Genomic DNA, 22,754 nt, shown 5'->3' with positions numbered 1-22,754 from the left:
GTGGCAAATCCTGCTCTGGATTTAGAAAAGCTAGGTAAGTGGTAATCCTTGTTGAAGGTGTGTACAGAAAGTACAGTTTTGTACCTACCATAAATGTAGATGTTCGAAGATCCACATTGCTGCAGTCCTTACACTTGGGTAGTCCGCTGTCCTCGGTCGGCCCGAATATCAAAGTATAAGGCTGACGTCAGTCAAGGCGCATTAGACTGACATCAGGACGTCAGGGTACAAATGCGCATGACCGACGTCATATCCTCAGTCTTTTCTTGCCCCAGATGTCAGAAGACCCTAAAAGAAAGGTCAAAACCAAAAGACAGCAAACAAACAACCAACCACCCTTGCACTAATAATATGTACCATACATACAATATACACAATATAAACAACCCAACCCACACAACCGCCTCTAACTACAGAGGGGAAGGAGGGAGGGTAAACTGGACTGCAGCAATGTGGATCTTCGAACATCTACATTTATGGTAGGTACAAAACTGTACTATGTTCTTCATCTCACATTGCTGCAGTCCTTACACTTGGGTAGAATCCCAAAGCAGAGGTAAGGGAGGATGGCAAAACTATAAAGCAGCAGGAGCTGCCAAAATGCCCTGTAAAATAGCAGTGGCAAAACCAGCCCTAGATTTAGAGTAAAGTGGAAGGTGATAATGCTTAGAGAAAGTATGCACTGAACTCCAAGTAGCTGCCTCCAAAATATCTTTAGTTGCCACCCCTTAAAAAGCTGTCAAGTGGCAGTAGCCCTAGTGGAATGAGGCCTAATCCCAGCTGGAATCTCCTTGCCATGATGGGAATAACAGAAAGCAATGCAAAACCCAATCCACTTAGAAATAGTTTGTTTTGACACAGGCTTGCCCTGAGAACTCAAAGCAAAAGAAACAAATAACTGCTGAGACTGCCTGAACCCTTTAGTTCTGCTCAAATAATATCGCAGCTGCCTGTGTACATCTAAAGTGTGCAAAATCTTTTCCCCTTTATTTTGGGGATTTGCATAAAAAGTAGGCAAATGAATAGTTTGGTTTAAAGCCACACTAGAAACCACTTTAGGCATAAAGGAAGGATTAGTGCAAAGATACCCTATCCTTATGGAAAATTAAGAAAGGCTCAACCGCCATAAGGGCCTGCAATTCAGAAACCCTTCTTGCAGAGGTAATGGCCAACAAAAAAGCAGTCTTCCATGATAAATATTTCAACTCGGTGGTAGCTGCAGGCTCAAAAGGTTGTAGAGTGAGTTTCTCCAACACAAAATTGAGATCCCAAGCAGGAGTAGGAGCTCTCTGGGGGTCTTATATTCTTTGCCCCTCTAAGAAATTGCTTGAACAAAGGATGAGAAAACAATGGTGGGTCACAATCATAGTGAGCCGAAATTGCTGCAGCATGAACCTTAACAGAAGAGAAGGACAAACCTTTGTCCAGTAACTCAGTAAGATATTGAAGAGCCATACTTAAATTAGGCTCAGAAACATCAAAATCCTTTGCTGCACTCCAAAATAAAAATCTCTTCCATTTATCTGCGTACACTTTCCTTGTACTAGGCCTTCTAGCTTCCAAAATAACATTCAAAACTTGCTGTGGAAGTTGAGACCTTCTGTGGTTCAAAACAGAATATGCCAGGCTGTTAGGTGAAGAGAGTGAAGCTTGACATTGAGTAAATGACTGTCCTCCTGAGACAACAGGTGTGGAATCAAGGCAAAGGCCATGGAGGCTCCCGTACCAGACTTCTCAGTAATGGGTACCAGTGCTGTCGAGGCCAATCTGGAGCTATTAAAATCATCTTTGGCTTGTCCTGTCTGGCCTTTAGAAGTACCTTTGGGAGGAGAGGCAGAGGTGGAAAGGCATACACATGAAGATTGCTCCAATTGAAAGAAAGAGCATCCACTTTCCAAGCTGTGGGATGAAACCTTTTCGTGCAAAACTTTGGCAGCTGGTGGTTTAGTGGAGAAGCGAACAGATCTATGTCTGGAGTTCCCCATGACACTGTCAATTTCTGAAATACATGAGGATCCAATTTCCACTCGTGGGGATCCATAACTCGTCTGCTCAACACATCTGCTAAGGAGTTCTGTGCTCCCGGCAGAAACCTTGCCTGAAGATGTAGCTGTAAACTGAGAGCAGTCTCCCACAAAATCATTGCTTGCCTGCATAGAGGATAAGAATGTGTTCCCCTTGCTTGTTGATGTACCACATGACAGTTGTGTTGTCTGTTAGAATCAACACCTGCCCTGGAAGAAGTAAATCCTTGAAAGCTATTAATGCAAACTGGACTGCTAACATCTCCTTCAAGTTGATATGTAGATGTTGTAGTCTGGCAGGCCACTTGTCTTGTATCCACTTTCCATTTAGATGAGCTCCCCAAGCTTTGTCTGAGGCATCTGTCGTTAGAATCTGACTCGCCTCTGGCCGGGTCACAGAGAGTCCCTTGTTTAGGTGACATTCCTGAGCCCACCACAAAAATTCCTTTTGAATGCAAGGCATTTGAATGACAGTGTCCAGATCCTGGCAGTGCTGTGTCCATACGTTTTTGAGATACCATTGTAGCTTCCTCATATGCAGTTTGGCATTGGGAAGCACCAGAATACAAGATGCCATGAACCCCAAGGCTTGAAGGACTGTCCTTGCAGTCAGCCTGGACTGATGAGACAATTGATGAAAGTAAAGGGAAAGATTCTTTTGTTTGTCCGGGGTCAAAAAGGCCATCTGGGATGCTGTATTCAGTCTTACACCCAGAAAGCACATGTCCTGAGAGGGTACTAGACTGGACTTTATTTCGTTCACAGAATACCCCAGGCATCTTAGCACTGCTATCACATATTCCAAATGATGAAGAAGCTCGTCCCTTCCTTGAGCCAGAATCAGGCAATCGTCCAAATAAGGATAGATCTGTATTCCTTTTAGCCTGAAGAAAGCTATCACTGGAGCCAGAACTTTCGTGAACACTCTGGGCGCAGTAGATAAGCCAAAGGGCAATGCAGAGAACTGATAGAGAAGTCCCAGCCCGAAAACGCAGATACTTTCTGCAACTCAGTCTGATAGGAACATGAAGGTAAGCCTCCTTGAGATCCAAAGTTACCATCCAATGATCTTTGCCCAGCAGAGGTAAAAGCTGTTGTAACGTCAACATTTTGAACTTGGGAATGTCCAGATAAGTGTTGAGGATAGATAAATCCAAAATTGGTCTCCACGTGTTCCCCTTCTTTGGTACTAGGAACAGGCGAGAATAAAATCCTAGGCCCACTTCTGGCATAGGGACCGGCTGTATGGCCCCTATTTGAAGTAACAGAGAAATTTGTTTGTGAGCCTCTATTCTTTGCTGAGGAGGAACGTCTGGCATGCCTTTGAAAGGAGGCAAGGTATGGAAATAAAACCTGTAACCTTGGTGTATGATATCCAATACCCATCTGTCTTGGGTAAGTAAACTCCAATTTTCCTTGAAAAGTGCCAACCTTCCTCCCAAAGGTGCTGCCAGACGAGAAGGCTCTGGCAGCTGAAAAGGTAGGTCATTGGGTCTGTTTACGAAAGGACTGACCCCTGCCCTCACCCGAAGACTGTGCAGGTGAACTCCCTGTTCTAGGCCTGAAAGAGCCCTGAGCTCTGCCCCTACCACGTCTAGATCTACCCCTAGACTGGGAATCATAAGGATACGTCCACCCGTTGGTAGGCCAATTTCTACTAAACTTCGGAGGATGAACCTGCAAAAAATCTTTAACAGTCTGCATAGACTTAGCCTCGTCTTCCATTTTCTTTAAGACTGCCTCAACAGGTGAACCAAACACCACATCAGATTGTAAAGGAGCATCTAAAATCCTTGTCTTAACATGGTCAGACAAATTCTGATCCCTCAGCCAGGCGTGCCTGCGAAGAACTGACCCAGTGGCAGCCACCCTAGACGAGGCCTTACAGCATCAAAACCACATTGCAAAGAATGCTTACCCACCTGTTCAGAAACATGTACTAAATCTTGTAACTCTTTACACTCAATACCTTCCGCCAGAGCATCTACCTTAGACTTCAATTGAGAAAACATGTGAAACTGGCAATTCAAAGCCCTCATAGCTAGGGTGGAAGAAGTATAGACTTTCTTTCCCCATCTATCCAAAGCCCTGGCCTCTATCTGGAGGAACCGGATTTTTAACAACAGAAGCCTTAACACCCTTAGGCCCCTGACTAACAGTTTCTGGGTCCGCCCTAGGACTCTTAAAAAGATACTTATGAGCTTCAGGCACCCTGTAATACCTATCCGGCTTAACAGGAGCAGGAGGCAAAGAATCAGGATTAAGAGAAGCCTCTGCAAACACATCTTCCACAACATCCAGAACAGGAGGTATAGCCAAAGGCCTATGCTGGGGTAAAAACAAAAATTCTCTAAGCCTTTTCCTGGAATCAGAGAAGTCTTAACCTTCCCATTTAAAATGCTCCCTCATGGAATGAAGAGTCTCTGAAAAAGAAAAATCTTCAGGAGGAGAAGCAGAAGGAGTAGAATCATCCACATCAGAATCAGAATAAGGAGAATACTCCTGCAAGTCTTCAGCCGAAGACTCTGAAACATCCGAAGCCTGCTCAAAACTCCCCAACTCAGGTTCCACCCTAGGTCTCTTATCAGGAGGGGGCAAAGAACCTCTAATCAAAGTAATCAAATCTTCTGCCATTTTAAGCATATGCTTCTTGGGCACAGAACCTGAAGAACTAGGGGTGACACCAACTGAAGCTAAACCTGGCCTGCCTCTGGGAGAAGCCTTGGAAACAGAAGGAGAGGGCCTAACCACCCTAGGAAGGGAAGGGAGTACAGTAACCTGAGAAGCCCCTTCAGCCTGACCTGCCTCCTGAGAGGCCACATCCTGCAATAACAAAGTCTCCCCCTGGGACTCCAGAGAAACCTCCGGCGGAACCCCCGGCTCCACCGACACCTCCAAAGAACCGGCGTCCGGTACGGACGGTTCTTCCTGCCTAGGCTTAGCTGCTTTGTCCTTGCGCTTCTTCGAAGAAGCGGGCGTCGGAGCATCCGACGGCATATTATAATTGCACCGCTTCCCGAAGACTAACCTGGCACAATCTAACCTTCTCTTAATAGTGCGCTTATTGAATCTAGCACAAAAGCGACACCCAACAACGTCGTGCTCAGGCCCTAAACAAGGAATACACGAAGTATGACAATCTCTATGCGGTATCTGTTTCCCACAAGAAATACAGTTATTCACTTTTTCTGACATCCGGTAAACCACTGAGGCAAGAAAAAACTAAAATATTCCCCAACGGGGTACTTGGCCAACTTTGACTCTGTCTGAAACTCCGAAATCGAAAAATTTCAGAACGCCAACCGGCACTTGCAACGCTGCTTCTGCATCGGACCATGCGGCAAAAAAGACTGAGGATATGACGTCGGTCATGCGCATTTGTACCCTGACATCCTGATGTCAGTCTAATGCGCCTTGACCGACGTCAGCCTTATACTTTGATATTCGGGCCGACCGAGGACAGCGGACTACCCAAGTGTAAGGACTGCAGCAATGTGAGATGAACATCTCCAGGTTGCAGCTTCCAGGATGTCCCTGGTAGGGACTCCCCTGAGAAATGCTGTAGACTTTGAGGTAGCCCTAGTGGAAGGAGTTCTGATCCCCTGTGGGGTAGGTTTTCCATGGTGTTTGTAGCAGAAATGGATGCAGTGTGATGTCCATTTAGAAATGGTTTGCTTTGAAATGGCCTTGCCCTCTGACATGTAGCAAAGCTGACAAGCAGCTGGTCAGATTTTCTGAAAGGTTTAGTCCTGTCCAGGTAGAACCTAAGCTGCCTGTGCACGTTCAGGGAGTGCAGAATCCTTTCCCCTTTATTCTGAGGATTAGGGGAAAAGGTTGGCAAATGAATGGATTGGTTTAAAGCCACACTAGATACCACCTTGGGCATAAATGATGGGTTAGTCCTGAGGGAAACCCTGTCCACATAAGATAATGAATGGTTCCAAGGCCATAAGGTCATGCAATTCAGACACTTCTTGCTGAAGTGATAGCTAGAAGTAAGGTTGTTTTCCAAGAGAGGAATTTTAACTCTGCTGTAGCAGCAGGTTCAAAGAGAGGAAGTGTGAGCTTCTCCAGTACAAAGTTAAGGTCCCAGGCTGGAGTGGGAGCTCTCCTGGGGGGTCTTAAATTTTTGATTCCTCTCAGGAACTGTTTGACCAGAAGGTGAGAGAAGAGGGGTGGCTCAGTATTGTAAAGAAAGCTGAGAAACCGACATTAATCTTAATTGAAGGAAAGGATAGGCCTTTGTGGAGCAGTTCTCTTGGGTAATTTAGGATTTAAGGCAAGTTGGTCACAGTTGTGGTCCCTTCCCTGACACTGGCTCCAAGAACAGTATCTTCCACTTTTCTGTATAGGATTTCCTAGTACTATGCCTCCTAGCTTCAAGGATGACATATAGCACCTGTTTACTGAGGGCTGCTGGTGAAGTGCTCAGGGGATGAGCCAGGCTGCTAGGTTCAGAGTTTGCAGCTGAGGATGCAAAATATGGACCTCCAACTCGGACAGCAGGAAAGGCATCTGAGGCAGGTGCCATGCTGGCACTGTCAGACTGAGCAAAAGTGGGTACCAGTGCAGACGTGGCCAGTCTGGTGCAATCAGAAATATCCTTAGCTTGTTCTGTTAGATCTTTAGTAGAACTTTTGAAAGGAGGGGCAGAGAGAAAGGCACAGATTGACAGGTTTTCCCATGTAAAGGACAGGGCATCCACTTTCCATGCTGGCTGTGCGGAGTTCAGGTGCAATATTTGCTCAATTAATAGTTCTGCGAGGAAGCAAAGAGGTCCACCTCTGGTATCCCCCCACCTGTGGATCAGAAGCTTGAATGATTTGGGTTCCAGTTTCCACTCGTGTGGGTCCATTAGATTTCTGCTTAAGTTGTCTGCCAGTGAATTTAGTTTGCCTGGCAGGAATTGAGTTTGCAGGTGCACTTGACTGCTCAAGGCTGTTCCACAGAGCCAAGGCTAACCTGCAGAGTGTGTAAGAATGGGTTCCCCCCTGCTTGTTTATGTACTAAACTGTGGTGTTGCCTGTATATCAATAGTTGCCCTGGAAGAATAAGGTATTTAAAGGGTGTCAGTGCATTTTGTACAGCTAACATTTCTGATTGATATACATGTGCATTTGTTTTGGGCTCCATTTGACTTGAATGCATTTTCCTGCTATGTGAGCCCCCCATGCTTTGACTGATGCATCTGTTAGGGTTTGTGCGGTGGGGGGGTTGAGTGAAAGGCTTTGTTGTGGTAGCAGGCCTCTGCCCACCAAAGGAACTCTGACCTTAGGCAAGGAATGATAGGAATCATTATTTCCAGGTCCTGAGAATGTTGACAGTACAGTTTTGTACCTACCATAAATGTAGATGTCCGATAGGAATGCATCTGCAGTCCTTACAAATGGGTTGTCCTGTCGTCAGGCAGTCCGGTCGGCCGGATTCCAAAGTCTGGGTGTGGCCTCGGCTGGTGTTGCACTTCACCCGACGTCATAGCTGCAGTTATTCGGGTATAAAGGCATCAGCCAACGCCATTTTCCTCAGTGTTTCTTGCCCCAGATGCCATTTGCCCTCTAGGAAGGCTAAATTTGGATAAATGCAAATGATTCCAAATAGCAGAAAGCAAACAAAAAATAAGCATGTATGTACATATATACAAACAAATACACCATAATAGATTCCCCCAGCTAGCTACAAGATGGGCAAATACCCTAGGAGTACCACAGAGGGGAAGGAGGTGGGTAATCCTGACTGCAGATGCATTCCTATCGGACATCTACATTTATGGTAGGTACAAAACTGTACTATGTCCTTCAAGGATGCATCTGCAGTCCTTGAAGGACATAGTACAGTTTTGTACCTACCATAAATGTAGATGCATCCTTGAAGGACATAGTACAGTTTTGTACCTACCATAAATGTAGATGTCCTTCAAGGATGCATCTGCAGTCCTTACAAATGGGTAGAATACCATAGCCAAACTGGGGGAGGAGGAGAAATAAAATTATGGTGTAGTTAAGATCCCTTGCAAAACAGCAGTGGCAAAACCTGCTCGGGATCTGGAGTATAAAGGTAAATTATAATGCTTGGCAAATGTATGCACGGAGCTCCAAGTAGCAGCCTCTAAAATGTCTTTGGTAGCCACTCCTCGTAGAAAAGCTGTGGTAGTGGCTGTAGCCCTTGTAGAGTGAGGCCTGATGTTTTCTGGAGTTTTCTTTCCATGGTAGGAGTAACAAAATCTAATGCAATTTCCTATCCACTTAGAGATTTGTCTGTTTTGAAATTGCTTTTCCTTCCATTCCTGTTGCATATGCTACCAGTAGCTGGTCAGTTTTCCTATTGCCCTTGGTCCTGTCCAGGTAGTAGCGTAATTGTCTATGCACATCCAAGGTATGCAACAGTCTTTCTCCCCTGTTCTGTGGGTTGGGGAAGAATGTAGGTAGGTGGATAGCCTGATTCAAAGATACTCTGGAGACCACCTTAAGCATAAAAGTAGGATTAGTTCTCATGGATACTCTATCTTGATGGAAGATCAGGAAGGGCTGTACTGCCATTAGTGCCTGTAGCTCAGATACCCTTCTTGCTGAAGTGATTGCCAACATGAAAGCAGTTTTCCATGATAAGTATTGTAATTCTGCTGTTGCTGCTGGTTCGAAAGGAGGAAGTGTCAATTTTTCTAGCACAAAGTTCAAATCCCATGCTGGCAATGGTGGCTTCCTAGGTGGTTTTACATTTTTAATTCCTCTCAGAAACTGTCTGAGCAGAGGATGTGAGAAGACTGGAGGATCCAAGTCGTATTCTGCTGAAATAACTGATGCATGAATCTTGATGGAAGAATAGGACAGGCCTTTGTGGAAGAGCTCTGCCAAGTATTCCAGGATGTTGGCTATGTTTACCAGTGACACATTTTCTCCTTTTGCAGTAGTCCAAATGAAATATCTTTTCCATTTTGCTGAATAATTTTTTCTTGTTGAGGGTCTGCGAGCCTCCAAGATAATGTCTTTAACCCTTTGGGATAAATTTGGGTTATTTGTTCTTATGCAATGTTCCAGGCAGTCAGCTGCAGTGTTTTCAGGTTTGGATGCAGGGTGTTGTAGTTGTTCTGTGTTAACAGCAAGGGAACAAGGGGTAGAGGCCATATTTGTTCCCGAGACATGCTCCTCAGTAATGGGTACCAATGTTGTCTTGGCCAGTCTGGAGCTATCAGAATGATCCTTGGACGGTCCTCTTTGATCTTCAATAGCACCTTGTGCATCAAAGGAAGTGGTGGGAATGCATATGCTGTCAGTTTTTTCCAGCTGAAAGATAGGGAGTCCACCTTCCAAGCAAGTGGGTGGTACGTCCTTGTGCAGAATTTCTTTAGTTGGTGATTGCGTGGGGATGCAAATAAGTCTATTTGTGGGAGCCCCCATTTTCTTGTAATGGTTTTGAAGATGTCCGGATGCAGCATCCATTCGTGGGCATCCGTGGTAGTCCTGCTTAGTATGTCTGCTAGAATGTTTTCTTTTCCTGGTACAAAAATTGCTTGTAACTGAATGTTGTAGCTCAGGGCCACATTCCAGAGGTCCATTGCCATCCGGCATAGAGGGTACGAATGTGTGCCTCCCTGTTTGTTGATGTACCACATAACTGTGGTGTTGTCTGTCCTTATCAACAGTTGACCTTGTCGAAGAAATGGTCTGAATGCCTGAATTGCCAGTTTTACTGCCAGCATTTCCTTTTGATTTATGTGTAGGTGCAGCTGGTCTTGAGTCCATAAACCTTGAATGCACTTGTCCAGCATGTGGGCCCCCCAACCGAGGTCTGAGGCGTCCGTTGTGATGGTTTGGCTTGGTTGAGTGTTGTGGAAAGGCAATCCTTTGTTTGATTGACAGGCCTGAGCCCACCATTGGAATTCTTGGAATTTGGGTTTCTAGGCTGTGCTTGTGCTGAGACCATAAATTCCTTAGGTACCACTGTAACTTTCTCATATGCAGTCTGGCATGTGGAACCAATATTATGCAGGATGCCATGAAACCCAAGGCTTGCAGTACTTTTCTTGCTGTTAGATGATTCTGCTTCGTTAATGCCAAGTAGAGAGGGAGTTGCTCCTGTTTTTCTACTGTTAGGAATGCCATTTGTTTCGTTGTGTCCAGCTCTGCACCCAAAAAGGTTATCCTTTGGGATGGTATCAGTCTTGACTTTTTTATATTGACTGTGTATCCCAGAGCTTGTAGTAGGTAAATGACCCTTTTCAAGTCTTCTGCTAGCTTGTTTTTGTTGTCCGCTTGTATCAGGCAGTCGTCCAGGTAAGGGTAGATTTGGATTCCCTGAAGCCTGCAATGAGCAATTACTGATGCCAGGCATTTCGTGAACACTCTGGGCAGTAGATAAGCCAAAGGGCAATGCTGAGAATTGATAATGCTCTGATCCTGCAAGAAATCTGAGGTATCTTCTGCAATTTGGTCGTATGGGGCGTGCAGGTATGCCTCCTTGAGATCTAGAGTTACCAGCCAAGACTCCTTGCCCAGCATGGGAAGAAGCTGCTGTAGGGTCAGCATTTTGAATTTTGGAACAATGAGGAAAGTGTTTAAAGCGGACAGGTCGAGAATAGGTCTCCATTTGCTTTCTTTTCTTGGTACCAGGAAGAGCCTGGAGTAAAATCCCTGTCCTTGCTCCATAGATGGTACCTTTTCCACAGCTCTCATCCTTAATAATTGAGTTATTTGTTTTAGAGCTTCTGCCTTTTGATTTGGAGGTAGGTTTGGCATTCCTCTCTTCCCTGGTAGAATATGGAAGTGAAACCTGTAACCTTGGTCTATTTTCTGCAAAATCCACTTGTCTCTTGTGATGTAATGCCAGTTTACTGAAAATAAAGCTAGCTTTCCGCCCAAGGGTGCTTCTAGTTGTTCCCTGGTAGGCGGTGCTAGAGCCAAGTCACTGTGATTGTCCTGTAGTAGTGGTGGTGGCTGTGTCTGTACCTCGCTGGTTGTTACCCTGCCACTGGCGTCCCCTGTAGGCACCCCTGGATTGGCTTCTGCCTCTTGAACGCCTATTCCTGCCTCTGAGCTCTGGAGGAGTCTGGAAAGGACCAATTCTTGGAGGGCCAATTCCTGCTAAACTTTGGAGGTTGGACCTGTAAGAAATCTTTCACTGTTTGGACAGATTTTGCCTTCTCTTCCATCTTCTTCAGCACCTGTTGTGCAGGAGAGCCAAACAAATTGATCTTGTCCATGGGAGCATCTAGTAGTTTTGATTTGACATGGTCTGGTAAGGCCTGCTCTTTTAACCATGCATGCCTTCTGATAACTGTGCCAGTCATGGCTGATCTAAATGAAGCTTCCAGTGCATCATAGCCGCATTTTAAGGAATGGTTACTGACTTGCTGAATGTTATGTACCATTTCCTGAACAGATTTTTTGTCTAATGGTTCATCCGAGGACAGTTTTTTGGTTAACTGGTCTAGCATAAATTCTTGATACTGGATCATGTTAATGCCAAGTTCAAGGCCCTAGCTGAAAGAGTAGCAGAAGTGTAAACTTTTTTACCCCATCTCTCTAAGGACCTGGATTCCCTTTCAGAGGGGAGGGGGTTTTTGGCAGAGGTAGCTGCTACAGCCTTAGGACCCTGGGAGATAGTCTCGGGATCTGCAAAGGGAGCCTTATACAAATGGTAATGCGTGTCCGGGACCCTGTAGTACCTATCGGGCTTAGCAGGGGCCGGAGGTAGAGAATCAGGAGCAGTACAAGCATCATTAAATGCATCATCTACAACAGAAAGAACTGGAGGTATGGCTAAAGGCCTATGTTGTGGTAAATGCAGAAAGGTTCTAAGCCTTTTTCTGGAGTCTGAAAAATCCTGGCCCTGCCACTGAAATTGTTCCCTCATAGCATGCAAGGTTTCCTCAAAGGAAAATTCCTCAGGCGGAGAGGCAGAAGGAATGGACTCTTCAGCATCAGAGTCTTCATAAGGGGAGAAAGGAGCCTCTGGAGGGTTTGTGTTATCTGAATCATCAGAGGAATCATCTGTTGAAACAGGCTCAGGGGGCTCTGCTCTAGACCTCTTCTCTGGAGGTGGGTGAGAGGCCCTGTCTGGGTGAGGTTGGGATCCCCGGATTAAAGAAATGAGGTCCCCTGCTAAACTAAGCATTTGTGAACTAGAGCTAGGCCTGTGAGAGGGGATCTTAGCAGGCACAGATTTAGTAGTTTTAGCTGCTTTGGCCCTGGCAAAGGCCTTAATGGACATGGATGCAGGTGGCCTAGCAGCTCCACGTGCAGGGGTAGAAATATCCAAGGGGATAGTGTCAGATAATTCCTGAGAAACTGTAAGAGCAGGAGTGATTTCAGAAGCCGATTCCACCAGGTTGGAAGAGGCCTCGGTAGGAGGTAAGTTTTCGGCTGAAGAACCGCTTGTTCAGTTTCAGCCGAAACAGAGACACTCGCGGTTGGCTTAACCGCGGTTTCGGCCGAAACCGCGGACCGCGAGTGTCGGTCCTTTTCCTTGCGCTTTTTAGATATTTGCGTAGTTGGAGGATCCGACGGCATAATGTAAGCAAAATCGGAGCCGAAAAACTCCTCAGCAAATTCCGACCGACGTCTAAGCGTCCGTTCGTTAAAAGAAGCACAGGCTAGACAAGCTGCTACGTCGTGGTCTGGGCCTAAACAAGGTAAGCAGTAAGAGTGGAAATCTTTGAGGTATTTGTTTCCCACAAGTTAAACAGTTATTCACTTTTTCTGACATCGGCTGAGGCAAGAAAGTCCCCAACGGGGTACTTAGCTTTTTAGAAGTCTTCGGTAGTAGTAGACGTATTCAGTAGTAGTAATCTCTGGTTCTGACCGACCGGCACTTGCGAACAGCTTCTGCTTCGGGCGCCACGCTGCAAGAAAGACAGAGGAAAATGGCGTCGGCTGATGCCTTTATACCCGAATAACTACAGCTATGACGTCGGGTGAAGTGCGACACCAGCCGAGGCCAGACCCAGACTTTGGAATCCGGCCGACCGAAGGGCTGCCTGACGACAGGACAACCCATTTGTAAGGACTGCAGATGCATCCTTGAAGGACATCAGACACTAAGTACTACTGAAGTTTCCGCATATGCAGTCTTGCATATGGAATTAGTAGAATGCAAGAGGCCATGAACCCTAGGGCTTGCATTTTTCTTGCAGATAGCTGGGTTTGGGTGGCCAGTATATTGAAGTAGTTTGTCAAATATTTTTCTGGAGTGAAGAATGCCATCTGGGAAGTTGTGTTCAAGCCTGCTCCCAGGAACACAATCTTTTGGCTGGGTAACAGATGTGATTTATTTTCATTGATGGTATATGCCAGTGAAGTTAGAAGTCTCTTTACAAATGCCAGATGTTGAAGTAGCAATTCCTGACTGTCCAGCTGAATCAGGCAATCATCAGAGTATGGGTAAATTTGAAATTTTTCTCTGCCTGCAAACATGCAATGGCTGGAGCTAGACATTTTAAGAATACCCTGGGCGCAGTAGATAAGCCAAAGGGAAGTGCAAAGAACTTGCAGTGCATAAAGGCTGCTCTGAAATGTAGGCATTTCCTGCAATCTTCCCTTATGGGGATTTGCAGATAAGCTTCTTAAGTCTAGGGTGGCTAGCCAGGAGTCCTTGGCTAGCATAGGAAGCAGCTGTTGGAGCGTAAGCATTTTGAATCTTGGAACCACCAGGAAGGTGTTGAAAATAGACAGATCCAGGAAAAGGCACCAAAAGTTTTCTTTTCTGGGTACCAGAAACAGTAGAGTAAAAACCTTGTCCCTTTGCTCTGCTTAGACAGGTTGATCAGCCTTGAAACTGAGGAGAGAAAGTACTTACTTTTGGGCCTCTGCCCACTGGTTTGGGGGAGGTCTGGACATCCGCTTGGAGTTGGCACTGAGTGGAAGTAGAATCTGTCCTGGGTAATAGAATCACAGTTTTTTGCGTGCAGGTCTAGTTTTCCTCCTAAGTGTGCAAGTACTTGGACAAGGCTTGGAAGGGTGCAGGACAAGTCAATGTGAACTTTTTCCATAAGATGGTGACTTACTACTCCATGATTTTGAGGTGGGAGGACTCCATTGTTTAGATCTGTGCATACCCTGACACTGTAGTCTTGGTGGTCTGCTGCCCTGGGTTTGGACTGAAGATCTGGGAGGGACTGGGAAAGACCAGTTTTTAGAAGGCCAATGCATACTGAAAGTAGGTGGCTGTACCTGTAGGAAATCTTTAACAGTTTGCATAGATTTAGCTTTTCCTCCATCTTTATGAGAACTTCTGCTTTAGTGCCAAACAGACGTTCTTGGCTTAATGTAGCATCTAGTAATTTTGCTTTGACAAGGTCTGGCAAAATTTGTTCCTTATGCCAGGCATATCTTCAGACAGCAACATCAGCCCTGCAAGATGCTTCTAAGGCATAAAACCAGACTGCAAAGTAGGTTTTCCAACTTGGTTAGCAGAATGCATGAATTCTTGTAAATCTTTATGTTCTGCACAATCAGGAATCGACATTTTTTGTTTAATTAGTTCCATAACATGGTGCTGACACTAACATGTGAAACTGGCAATTTAAAGCCCTGATGGCAAGAGTAGCAGAAGTGTATACCTTCTTACTCCATCTGTCCAAAGCCCTAGAATCCCTGTCCAAAGGGGTAGGGCTTTTGTTGTAGTAGCCTTAATGCCTTAAGGTCCCTGGGAAAGGGTCTCTGGATCCGCAGAAGGATTCTTAGATAGGAATTTAAAGTACTCTGTAGTCCTTGTCAGGTTTCCTGGGAGCTGGTGGCAAAGTATCAGGGGTAAGACTGGATTCCATGAAGACAATCTACAATTTCCAAAACAGGAGGGATAGCTAGAGGCCTGTGCTGAAGCAAGTTTAAAAATTCACAGTCTTTTTGGACTAAGGGTAGTCCTGGCACTCCCAGTGGAAATGCTCTGAGGGTATGCAGGGTTTCATCAAAAGAAAAATCCTCAGGTAGGGAAGCAGAGGGAATGGAATCCTCTGCATCAGAATCCTCATGGGTAGATAAAGGTATGTCCTGGCAATCAGACTGGTCAGAGTCATCGGACTCTTATCTGAAGAATCTGAAGGAAAAATCAGTTCGTCATTTAGAGGAGGAAGACTGGCTTCCCCTAATTAAGGTAATAAGGTCTTTAGCCATTCTAAAAATGTGTTTCTGTGGCATGGGGTCCTGAGAATGCACTTTGGTTGCCCGTTTCCTAGGCGTAGTGCAAACTCTGGACCTGAGATTCAGTATTTTTGACTTGAAATGAAGTAGTCTGTTTAATATGAACATCGGAAGGCCTGAATACACCCTCAGAAGCCAGTGCCTGGATAGCAACTCCGGACCTATCCAAGGTAGAGGCATCCGCAGGTGCCATAGTTGAAGCATCTCGTGGTATACTGGACTCCAAAAAGGGCTCAGTAGAGGCCTGCAAATCTGTAGAAGTGGGTACCAAGGGCTGCAAAAGCAGCTTACTGAGTATCGGCAGACTGTTGACTAGCTTAACGGAAGCGTTGTCAGCAGTTTTGGACCTATGCTGTCTATCCTTACGTTTTTTCAGATCGGTAGTTGGATGGCTTATCGAAGCCATTTTCAAATATGGAGAATGAGAGCAAAAGAATTTAGTGGAAAAAAGTAGCCCAGCAACTAATAATTCGGACGTTGAATAGAGCACAAAACCGACAGCGATTGACGTCGTGGTCTGGGCCTAAACAGGTGATGCAGTAAGAATGAAAATCTCTGCAAGGTATTTGCTTTCCACAGGCAAAACAATTTTTTCTGACATCAGAGCAAGAAAAAAGGATCCCCAAAGAGGAATTATCTTTTAGAAGACTTCAGGTCTGAAACCCAAAAAACAAAAATTTCAGAAGGTACCCGACCAGCACTTGCTAACGGCTTCTGATACGGGCTCTGCTCGGCAAGAGAAACAGAAGTAATAGCGTCGGCTGCATGTTTTACACCCCTGACGACCTAACATCACGGAAGTGTAAGCATCAGAGACAGAAATCCCAAGACTCTGGTTGTCTGCCTGCAGGTAGCCCTCAGTCGGCCCGAATACCAGAGTGTGATGACTGCAAGTGAAACATGAACATCAAATAAGAGGGAACAGGATTTATACTTGTGTTCGGAGCCTAGGCAGATTAAGCACTTGGTGTGCAAGCCTATGGAATTTGTCTACTGCACTTGCACTTAACCCTCATAACTGTCATCTAATAAGTTATAAAAACACTCAAAGCTTTGACAGGAAAGATCTCCAAACAGCACTTATCTGATCAGACAAGTGAAGCTATGGTACAGAGCAACTACAGGATCACTGTCCATCAAGTGAAATGACCCGCATTTAAGCTGGCAGAAAGAAATGAACTCACACATACATCCAACTTTTTACCCCCTATGCAGATGACCTGTGGTCATTTGAATGAACATCCTAGGAAGGTAAAGCTTTGGTACCCTGGCCAGATATCAGCAAGCTGCAATCAACCTGTTAAGAATACTACAGTGACTCAGGACATCTACCACTTTCAAGTTTGCTGTAAGTAGCATCAGCTGGTGACCGAAAACGTTTTATACATTTACTAATTATTCAAAAGTAAAAGAAGCTGTAATTTAAATATCAAAAAATAAGTTACCTTGCCCATTAATCTGGGCTGGGGCTTGGGCAACAGGAGGAACTGCAGGAGCTGGTTGCGGCTGTTGATAATACTGAGCATAGTATGCTGCCCATGCAGCATTAGCATCTACTGCAGCTTTACCTAAAACAGAATTGTTCACAATTTGACAGTCATTTTCTAGCTATTTAAATGGAGAGTTTAAATGTAAACCATAAAGCAGTTTTTGCCTCATTTCAAACCACTTACCTGGATCAGGCTGGCCCTGTGGCTGCCAGTGTGGATAGGCATTCCCCCATCCTTGAGGAGCATATGGGGCTGGTGGACCACTGAAAGTTTGAAAACAAAACTATGAAGACACTATGCATTTATTCAGAAAATTGCAACTAAAGCAGAAAGTACTTACTGAGGTGCAGGTCCAGGTGGACCTGGATTATATGGTCCTGGATTAAAGGGACCCATTGGATTCACAGGGCCTGGAGGGCCATGAGGACCTGGTGGGCCATGCGGGCCAGGATGACCATGAGGGACAGGTGGTGGACCCAAAGGGTTAACTGGACCCTAAAAACAGAAACTGCTCATTAATCTGCATTACTTACCAACTGTTAGTTCTATTCTGCCACATGCTCAATTCTATAGCAAGTACAGTCAGACAAGTACAGTGTTAAAGTGAGCAGTAAACTTTTACTAATAGCAAGAAAATGGGTTACACTGATGTGACAGTATCTAAACCAAAGAAAATGTAAAATCTTACCACAACAGATGTCCTTCTCTTGTATGTTGCAGTATTCTGCATATGGATTTACCCTTCAGTATCGCGTATGTATGGCTAGTATCCAAAAGCTTTCAGTCCCTCTGTGGTGCGTGAGACGTCTGATATAGGCGAGATTTTGTGGGCCATGAAGGTGACGCTGGCACAAACCAACTCTCAGAACAGAAACCCCAGTCGGAGCCAGTCCTATTAGAGCAATACCATATTGCCATCAAAGAAGAGAAGACATTAGCGGACAGGAGGGAAGGAATACTGCAACATGGAAGAGGACATCTATGGTTATGTTAAGATTTAAACTTTTTTGTGTCCTATTCCCATGTTGCAGTATTCTGCATATGGGCGAGTGCCAAAGCTCAGAGATTGGGGGGGGGGGGTGTTACAGGTACACTCCAGGAATCCATGAACAGCAGCCCTGGTGAACCTTGCCCTGGATTTACAGATGTGGTCACGTTTGTAGTGTCTGGTGAAGGTATGGACCGAAGACCAAGTAGCAGCTTCCAAGATACTAGAGGTATTCAGGCTCCTGAAGAGGCCAATACTCTTGTGCAATAAGCCTCAACAGTAACCTGCAGAAACTTACCATGGAATTGGTTAACAGAAGATGGCGGCCTTGGAGATCCAAGTAGAGATAGTCTGCTTGGCCACTGCCTTCCCCAGGGCTCTAGGATGGAAGGATACGAAAAGTTGGTTGGCCTGTCTGAAAGGCTTGGTATTGTGCAGGCAGAATTTGCTTTGCCTGTGCACATACAAGGAATGCAGTCCTCTGAGTTTGGAAAAAAAAAAACTGGTAGGTGTACGGCCTGAGGGACAGATTAACTACCTTGGGGATGGACCACTAACAGAAGAGTTTTCCAGGTTAGAGGTTTTAAAGCAGCCTTATCCGCTGGTTCAAAAGGCATTAGTGTAAGCTTCTCGAGCATGTAGTTAAGGTCCCAAGATGAAGTACTCCCTTGAGAGAGAGTATGGAAGTCTGGACACTAAAGGGGGGTCCCAGAGGCAGGCAAGCAGAAATAGCAGACAGCTGGCCTTGAATGGATGAGAACAATCCGGTGTATAGTAGCTTACACAAATAGGACAGCACTAGATGAGGTTCGCAGAGAAGCAGGTCCAGCTGTCTTATGACACCACATAGTTAACAGTATCCACTTTGAAAGATATGGCTTTGTGTTTGGTTGCCTGGTCTCCTGCAGGGCACTGAGCACGTCCTCATTGTAAAGGTGCCTGAACAGGATCAGAATCTTCTCAGTCACAGGGTCAGGTGCAGAAGATGCCACTGTGTATGGATTAATGACCCTTTGTGCAAGAAGGTCCACTGAGGGGCAACTTGTGACTGCCCTTGGACAAGTGAAGGAGTAAGGGGAACCGGTGCTGTCTGGGTTAGTAGGAACTCGCAGCAAGATTTTTGGGTTGTCCTGATGAATTTTTAGCAGGACCTTTTGATTGAGTGGGAAGGGGGGATGCATACAGATTTCCCCTTACAGAAAATTGAGATATCTGTTGTCAGTGCCTGTGGGTCTGGTGTCCTGGTGCAAAAGCCAGATAGTTGCTTGTTAATGGTGGAGGCAAACAGGTCTATTTGAGGTATACCCCCCACTTGTGGACCAGGTCCACGGAGACATCTCTGGGAAGCATCCCTTTGTGGTTTTGTGCTGGTTCTGCTCAAATCTGCCTGCTTGTTGTGGAGAGAGTGATTGTAGGTCACCTGCCTGCACAATGATTCCCTGTGAAGTGGGCAATTCCCGAAAAAAAGGGATAGTCTGCAGAGCAGGTAAGACCTGGTCCCTCCCCGCTTGTGATATACCACAGTACAGTGGTGCTGTCTGTGTACATCAGCAGTGGCCCCTATTGTAAGAAAGGGAGAAATGCCTTGAGGGCAGGAAGGATTGCCCTCATCTCTCTGGCACAGACGTGTTCCAATTTCAGGTGTTGCGGCCATTAGCCCTGCAACTGTTGCAGTTTTCTTCAGTGACGTCAGGTTGTCAGGGGTATAAAACATGCAGCAAACGCCATTACATCAGTTTCTTGCCCCAGATGTCAGGTGCCCCCTTAATGGGAGGCAATAATATATATATATATAGATTATATATATATATATATATATATATATATATATATATATATATATATAAAAGCCAGTTTTTGCGCGCTTTAGTGTGAAGTTGCTCAGAACAGCATCGGGCAGCGCCGTTTAATCAAGGTTAAACTATTTCTGGCTCCGTAGTCTACTCTTCAATTTTTCCCTTAGAACTGCTCTACTTACAATCTAAACAGCCTATACTCTAACTGAAAAGCTCAGCACTTACTCCTAAAGCATTTTTATACAGATAAAGCACTCTTAAACAAAAGAAAGTACTTCATTCACCTAAATTCCCTTGAGTACCCATTTCCCAATAGATCCTTTCTGACTCAGTTACACAGCAATCTTTTTCACTATTCTAGCATGTCGAAGGGTCAGTTGCTGGCGTCCTCTCCTGTTCAGCTGGTGAATCTGGGAATCTTGAGGCAATGTTTCAATTGCCTCATGTACACAGACAACCCTGTCTCCTCCTCCCAAATACAAATATATGTGAGAGATGCAACTATACAGCCAAACTGGAGGCTGAGCTCTCTCAATTCAGTACTGGCAAGACCAGTCAGGAGGAGAAGGTAACCATGCACACCACAAACCCAGTCTCACATAGAACTATCACAAATGCAAACCAAACACAAACACACAAAAACATACTCTGAGGTGCTGACTAAAGATCTACCAAAACAGAGGCTTCCAAAGCAGACACCCAAGCAACCGCCACCTCAAGACATAGCACATGCAACACATAGTTCAAAAAGTCAGTGTGCTAAACAGTCACAGTCCTTAAGGGCAAACATGCCAGACACTTGTAATAGGTGACTCCATAGTCAGACACACTGATGTCCCGCTCACCAGACTGAAGGAAAAGGTCACTGTAAGCTGCCTGTCGGGAGCTAGAATCCGGCACAACACAAGCACTCAGGTCACTCCACAGCAAGTACAAATATGACTCTGTCATTGCACATGCCGGTGTGAACGACATGAGACGTACCTCCCTGGACTACATGAAAAGAGACAGAGGAGCTCTCTGATTATGTAGCCCAGGCTGGTATGACCCTGACCTTGAGCAGCATCTTACCATACCAAGAATGATGCCACAGTACAAAGACAAAATGATCAGTTTTAACAATTGGCTTAATTACTGGTGTCATTCAAAGGGGATCCAATGTCTGTCTGCTTGGGATGACATGCTCAACAAGCCACGCTGCTTCGCAAGGGATGGCTTGCACCTGTCACCCCTGGGCTTCCGGATATTGGCCAAGGCTCTTGCCACCCCCATAGTGCCTTTTTTAGGCAAGGCTCAAATGACAAACCTACCTCCCTAGAAAACACAAGTGGAAAAAAAATAAGGGTAATGCTGCTCAATGCCAGAAGTCTAAACCTCAAGATGCACGCCCTCGAAGCCCTCCTCAGTATGGAGAACATAGATGCCTGTGCAGTGACTGAAACCCGGTTCAAGGCTCCTGACAGCACCCCAGCACTATCACCCCAGCACTATCAGGTTTTACCCAATATCATGCTTTCCGGCCCCAAAACTTGGACCGAACCACAAAGGGAGGGGGAGTATCCATATTCAAAGATACCCATACCTCCAGGTTAGTGGCAACGCACGAAGCATCAGAGACCATCCAGGTGCAACTAACCATAGGCAAAACTGCCTTACTATTTGTAGCATGCTACAGACCACCCTCTCAAACTCGGGAACCCCACACAGCCTTCCTGAAGACACTGGAGAGTATGAATGTCTCTCCAAATACCATCATATTGGGAGACTTCAACTACCCAAACAGACTGGGAACATTACTCAAGCCCAAACACCCTAGCCCAAAGGTTCCTAGAATTCATAAACTCAAATGCGATGGAACAACTAGTCACCATTCCCACAAGAGGAGACAATATACTAGACCTGATCACAAACATGGGGACAAAATGCTCCACACCAGAAGTATATCCCTCATTGGTAGGATCAGACCATAAATTAATCTCACTGGAAATCCACATCCCGCCCCCACCCCCTGCACAAAAGACCACAGTGAAGAACTTCTCAAAAGCCAACTTCACACTTCTTAAGACTGAAGTGGTATCCTTCAAGGTCCCTGGGTCAGTGGAAACCACAACCCACACTGCTGAATCCTTTACAAATGCCTTCTACGGGCACCTTCAAGAATGCATGGATCATGCAATCCCAAATAAAACCAAGACCCATTCCCCCAAAAGCAGGCGCCCGGTCTGGTGGACCCCAGCCATAAATAAACTTTACAACAGAAGGAGGAAGCCACTACATGACAAAGAAAAATCCCTACAAGGGAAGGCATCCCTGATCAGTACTAGCAAAAAACTACTATCACTCATACAATCATCCAAGGCCAACTTTGAGAGAAAAATCGCAAAAGACACTAAAGACAATCACAAAGCCTTCTTTAGCTATGTTAGAAACCTGGGTGGAAACTCCCAGATATGCTCAGAGTTAGTCCAAAATGACAAAATACACTAAACCCACAGACATTGCCAACATTTTGGCAGACAGGTTCAGTGCAAATTTCTCCTCCCCCTCCCCCCAAAAGGAGAAATAACTATCCCAGAGTGTAGCCTCCCCAACATCTCAGATGCCCAAGTGAAAGCCGCCCTCACTAAAGCTAAAAACACAGCATCAATGGGACCGGACGGTGTCCCGGGCTGTGTGCTACATGAACTCCAAGAGGAACTAAACCCACACATAAGGCTGCTGTTTAATCTTAGCCTTACTACAGGATACGTACCCAAAGAGTGGCGTATGGCAACAGTGGTCCCACTTCACAAAAGCGGTGCTTCTATGGACCCTGGAAATTACCGCCCCATAAGCTTGACGAGCCTGGTCTGCAAAGCTATGGAGAGGATCATTATGGAACTCAAACAAAGACATTGGGGACCTACAGACATTGGATCCTACCCAATTTGGCTTTGTCAAGGGCAGATCCTGCCTTTTGAACTTGGTCGACTTTTTTGAAACGGTCACTAAGGCCATTGATGAGGGTAAGGCAGTTCACACAGCCTACCTTGACCTTGCAAAAGCCTTCGACAATACCCCACTCGGGCATCATAGACAAACTCACCGGCTTAAATGTAAACCCATATGTCACGAGATGGATTGCAAACTGGCTCAAGGACAGAACCCACAAGGTCAGAGTTGCTGGAGCTATGTCAGACTAAGCCAGTCACAAGCGGTGTCCCACAGGGCTCAGTCCTGGGACCCCTGCAGTTCAGCATTTATGTTTCCGAGGTACAGGCAAACATAGGAGGATTGTGGCTGACAAAGTTCGCAGATGACTGCAAACTGGGAGCCATAATTGA

The 22,754-nt window shown here is 45.6% G+C and overlaps 1 protein-coding gene across 2 annotated transcripts in view; it reads right to left on the bottom strand.

Annotated features, from left to right (window-relative positions):
• Nucleotides 1-22,754, bottom strand: part of FUBP1 (far upstream element binding protein 1) — a 1,223,929-nt gene that overhangs the window by 365,985 nt on the left and 835,190 nt on the right. For both annotated transcript variants that reach the window (XM_044085874.1, XM_044085872.1), the window contains 3 exons: nucleotides 16,988-17,142; nucleotides 16,831-16,910; nucleotides 16,603-16,725 (listed from right to left, as the gene is read on the bottom strand). In XM_044085874.1, coding sequence (XP_043941809.1) covers nucleotides 16,603-16,725; nucleotides 16,831-16,910; nucleotides 16,988-17,142 — 358 coding nt within the window. The remainder of the gene's footprint in view (nucleotides 1-16,602; nucleotides 16,726-16,830; nucleotides 16,911-16,987; nucleotides 17,143-22,754) is intronic.

The sequence above is a fragment of the Protopterus annectens genome, chromosome 10.part0 (genome assembly GCF_019279795.1).
Source record: "Protopterus annectens isolate FY-2018-M chromosome 10.part0, PAN1.0, whole genome shotgun sequence".
NCBI lineage: Eukaryota > Metazoa > Chordata > Ceratodontiformes > Protopteridae > Protopterus > Protopterus annectens.
This window is presented reverse-complemented; position numbering and strand designations above follow the sequence as displayed.